Here is a 4,864-nt window from a genome sequence, read left to right on the forward strand (position 1 = left end):
TGTTTTGTTGAGTCTGAGTTGGGTGAGGTATTATACATTATCCCTGTATTTCAACTTGAGCCCCACTCTCATATCTGTCATTGGCTGGCTGTTGCTCTCCCCTCTGGACACACAATCGTGTGACGGGTGCAGTGAGAGACGCGGACGGTCCTTAATTACCGACTATTACCATAAACTGCCGATTTCCCCCCCATCCCGAGGGGCGAGCCAGCCTGAGTTCAATAACCCATCTGCCGCTGAGGAAAAGGGGGAGGACTCAGAACTGGGCTAGCCCTGCCTGCCTGGTGTGTTTAAATATGCTTCCCTTAGTTAACTGCACACTGGAATACGAGCCCGAGGGAGAGCTGGGCGGAGAGAAAAGGGGTCGCTCGCGTCTCACCTTTCAGCAAAGATAGAGAGGGGGAGATATTCGAAAAGTTCAGTCTGCCCTCGGCGCGCTTGCTTGCAAGGCACGACTAGCCCTCTCATTATTGGCCGCCTGTCAGCACCGTAACAGACGGCAGATGCGAGCATTCAAACAAGATCCGTTTCTGAGCTGAGCAGACCATGCAGGCACAGGCAGTTTGAGTAGGTTTTGTAAGAGGGAGGAGGACGGAAGGAAGGAAGCAAAGAGGGGAAAAGAGCCGGAGAAAAGTTTGTAAGGAGACTCGTGACGGAGACGTTGCCGGTTGGTCGCAAAGCGCACTGTGGTGAAAGACTGTTCAGAGCTGGTATCGCGGGGCAAATCTATCCTCAAAGAAACAGACAAGGGTTCCGTCGTTGGCCGCTGACCCGTGGAGAGAGGGATTTTAATTGATATTCGACAGCTGCCGGCCACTCGCCTGCTTCTGTTTGCTGGGATTTAGATGCGTTGGGAAGCCACCATGCGGCGCGATCCCATTTTGTTCGCTTCCAGGGGTGAGTGTATTCCAACGTCAGCATGCGCTTTTGGTTCAGATCTTCAACAGCTGGCCACTGTAAATATTGATATGTGTCTGACACATCTATTTACTATCTCCCCTTGAGAGCTGCTGGTTTTAAAACGAAACGAGTTCAATAGCCAACACACTTACTGGAAGTGAAAATATAATGACATAATTCCCTGATGATGCATTAGACTAGGCCTATTATTGTATAATACTGTAACGTTATATCCTAATAATAAACCATGCATTGTTGCTAATCATTATCACCCCGCCTTGTAAATTGTCACTCATTAAATGAATTATTCTGTAATAATAGTAACTCTCATAACAGAGAGAGCGAGAGGTTGCTGCGAGCTTGGAGCCTGGAAAGATTGCTGGCCACCGCTGGCTCCTGACAGTGTCATTAGGGTCGTGGTTTTGTTGTCCATGGAATTATGCGTCGCGACTAGAGCGTAGCTAGTTGCAACCTGAGACCTCCCCGCCCTCTCCCCTTTCTGACCCCGGGCAACACTGATGAATAGCAGCCCTCTCAGCGTCCGGGCAGTCCCGCACGATAATCACTGGATTGTGCCTTCGCTGGGCGCAGCTGGCGCGGGACGAAGTGACCAGTGACCGCTTCTTTCCAGGGGAGCGCACTTGGAGCTGCTACAGTATAGTGTGCATGAGTTTTGCACGCTCATTGATTTGGGTCGATTACTTTTGTTGCTGTACCATCAATTCAATCAGGGCATTATAGTTTATAATATATCATAACAGTCATGGAACGCTTTTGTTTATTTTCCAATGTTACTCTAAATCTGATTTTGGCCTCCGATTAGGTTTATTCTATACAAATTAAGCAATGTTTCTATGATGTTACTTACACAAATGATTGTGGTGGTGTCACGCAATTCCTCCGTTGCATAGGCCCACATACCTAAGGTCAACCTAGAGGTAATGTAAGATTTTCCCTGAGGTCAACAACACAGTCGTGGTATGACAACACCAAGTGGCTCCATGTCTCTTGTTTCTCTGCAGGAGACCGTATCCCTACAATAACAAAAACCTGGCTCCACTGCTACCCTCCTCTATCTTCGGGTTGGCAGCTGCGTGGTATCAGGTAGCTAGGCAATTTATCGCAGCTTAACATTGGTAGGGTCACCGACAGACAACCATTGTGTAGTAATGCTGTAATCTCATCTACACGCCACATGAGAATGTGGGAAGTGTGTTTTGGCTCAAGGGCTGGGACATGGAGAGGGTGTTTTTAAGTTTTGCCTTGTGATCATCCTATCCACCATTGGGGGGGGCAGGCAAACTTGGCAGTTGGAAAGAATGCAGCAGGCAAACTTGGCAGTTGGAAAGAATGCACTTTCTGTCCCTGTTTCTAAAACTCTTACGTGGTGCCATTTTGGGGGCAATATGAATGGAGTGTTAATGTGTTTATTATCGTAGTTTCCCCTCGGTCGGAAACCCTTAGACGACGTGGCTTTAATTGGCACCGCGTTGGGTGCCTGTGATGTGGCCATGGTGTCAGCAATTTGGCCCCCTTCGCTCGTTGGCCCATTTGGTTCTGTTTTAGCGAAAGGGGGTCCCCCTCTCTTTTAGAACCCCACTCAGCACCCCAATGATGATGGATTTTTAAAGGCTTTCTTGTGTCAAAAAATAAACAGGACCCCCCCCCCCCCCCCCTTTCAATGGCAGGAAAACCCGATTCAAAGAGGAGAAGAGAGGAAGAAAAATGAGTTCATAATCCCCCCTCATCAAAGTCAATCTGTCAGTGAACTGGCATGCAGGCACAGAGTTTAATTCCAACCCTAATTGGAGATCCTTGGCCGCCTCTCCATTCCTGTCAATAGCCTTATGCACATTGGAAAACCATCGTGATGAAGAGCCATATGTAGACTTATATAAGACTTGTGTCATACAGTGTAACTGTCATGCATTGCGACTGTCATATGGTGTGGCTATCATATAGTTTGACGGTGCCTTTATCCAACACAAATCCAAAGCCTTTTGACATGATATAATTGCATGTGGACAGACTACGAAAACATAAATCGTCAACCAAGATTAGGCTTGATGTAACATTGGTTTTGCAGGGCCATCCGATTTACTTTCCGAATGCATGCACTATTAGCAATCATAAATAACCACTCCTGCTTTCCTTGGTAATAATCCTCAGGGCAATAACTGATGGTGTTGATCATTTCAGATTAGCCCATAGCCTGATATAAAAGGCTTAGCAGCTATAAGAGGATGAGCTGGTTAGCCAGTTTGATTATCTGTCTGGGGTGAAGATATACATTTGATCCAGATAGAACAAACACCACTGCGAGAGGGTTTTGTTGTGGTCTGGCATTGCCAAATGCCAAGAGTAGCTCTTGAGAAAAACGCCATCAACAACATGACTGAAAATGTAACTGATGGAAGAAAGGGTGGAAAGGGGGTTGTGGTCTGTGCTGGGTGGAGTCTAATGGGAATAGATGCTTTTAAATACTGTCTGGTTAGGAGCTGTCAATCAAAGTGGAGCGGTTTCCCTTTGAGCGTCACAGCAGATAACTCGGCATTAGGCCAATACATGGATTGCTCTAGCTTTACCACAAACGTGTGAGGTATGGCATGGGAGCCCAAATGCTCATCTCATCAACCTCCTTCGGACTCTGATAGACTACATCAGCCACGCTATCCTCTTTTGACTTTCTTTCTTTCTTTCTTTCTTGGTTGAATGCAAATGGCTGGTGACATAACTAACGTCCAGGTTGGGATGAGATGCGGAGGGCACCACCAAGTCTCCTCAGGCCTTCCATTCCTCCAAGAAAGATGAGTCCAACCCGAAATCCAGTGCCTCTAACCACCATCCTCTCCTGTTTTCTTTTTCTTCCCTCCATCCCCTCTCAGTGGTGTGCTTTCACGTCAAGTGCTCTGTAATTATCCCCTTACACAGATACTGGAGGAGCTTCACTCTCTCTTTCTCTCACGCTCTCTCTCGCTCTCTTGCACTCTCTCGCACTCTCTCTCTCTCTCTCTCCATTCCTTCCTACCCTCTCTCTCTCTCTCCATTCCTTCCTACCCTCTCTCTCTCCATTCCTTCCTACCCTTTCTCTCTCCATTCCTTCCTACCCTCTCTCTCTCTCTCCATTCCTTCCTACCCTCTCTCTCTCTCTCTCTCTCTCTCTCTCTCTCTCCATTCCTTCCTACCCTCTCTCTCGCTCTCCATTCCTTCCTACCCTCTCTCTCGCTCTCCATTCCTTCCTACCCTCTCTCTCTCCATTCCTTCCTACCCTTTCTCTCTCCATTCCTTCCTACCCTTTCTCTCTTCATTCCTTCCTACCCTCTCTCTCTCTCTCTCCATTCCTTCCTACCCTCTCTCTCTCTCTCCATTCCTTCCTACCCTTTCTCTCTTCATTCCTTCCTACCCTCTCTCTCTCGCTCTCCATTCCTTCCTACCCTTTCTCTCTTCATTCCTTCCTACCCTCTCTCTCTCTCTCTCCATTCCTTCCTACCCTTTCTCTCTCCATTCCTTCCTACCCTCTCTCTCTCTCTCTCTCTCTCTCTCCATTCCTTCCTACCCTCTCTCTCTCTCTCTCTCCATTCCTTCCTACCCTCTCTTTCTCTCTCCATTCCTTCCTACCCTCTCTCTCTCTCTCCATTCCTTCCTACCCTCTCTCTCTCTCTCTCCATTCCTTCCTACCCTCTCTCTCCCTCTCCACTGCCTCTCTCTATGAACTACAGACTCTGGTTTCCTTCTCTCAGATGATGGGTAGGTTTTGAGGTCCAGATCAGTCCGACTCAGATGTTTGTGGTTTGGCACATCTGCTTGTAAACCACCTGTGTAACTGATAGAGATGATATAGTCCACTGTGATGTTCCCTTGGCATTCCCCGTGGAAAACAGAGCCCTGGTAATTACAGACCAGGATAGCGAATGCTGGTCTCTCATCATAAGCTAATGCAGCCACTGACCTCATCATCTTATAG

At 47.7% G+C, this 4,864-nt stretch overlaps 1 protein-coding gene across 2 annotated transcripts in view; it reads left to right on the forward strand.

Moving 5' to 3' along the window:
* Nucleotides 1-319: 319 nt before the first annotated feature.
* Nucleotides 320-4,864, forward strand: part of LOC139416195 (actin filament-associated protein 1-like) — a 60,729-nt gene continuing 56,184 nt past the window's right edge. The window contains exon 1 of one of the 2 annotated variants that reach the window (XM_071164580.1): nucleotides 320-897. In XM_071164580.1, the coding sequence (XP_071020681.1) occupies nucleotides 846-897 (52 nt within the window). In that variant the 5' untranslated portion in view covers nucleotides 320-845. The remainder of the gene's footprint in view (nucleotides 898-4,864) is intronic. The other variant, XM_071164579.1, reaches the window with a different exon arrangement.

This window comes from Oncorhynchus clarkii, chromosome 9 (assembly GCF_045791955.1).
Source record: "Oncorhynchus clarkii lewisi isolate Uvic-CL-2024 chromosome 9, UVic_Ocla_1.0, whole genome shotgun sequence".
Classification (NCBI taxonomy): Eukaryota; Metazoa; Chordata; class Actinopteri; order Salmoniformes; family Salmonidae; genus Oncorhynchus; species Oncorhynchus clarkii.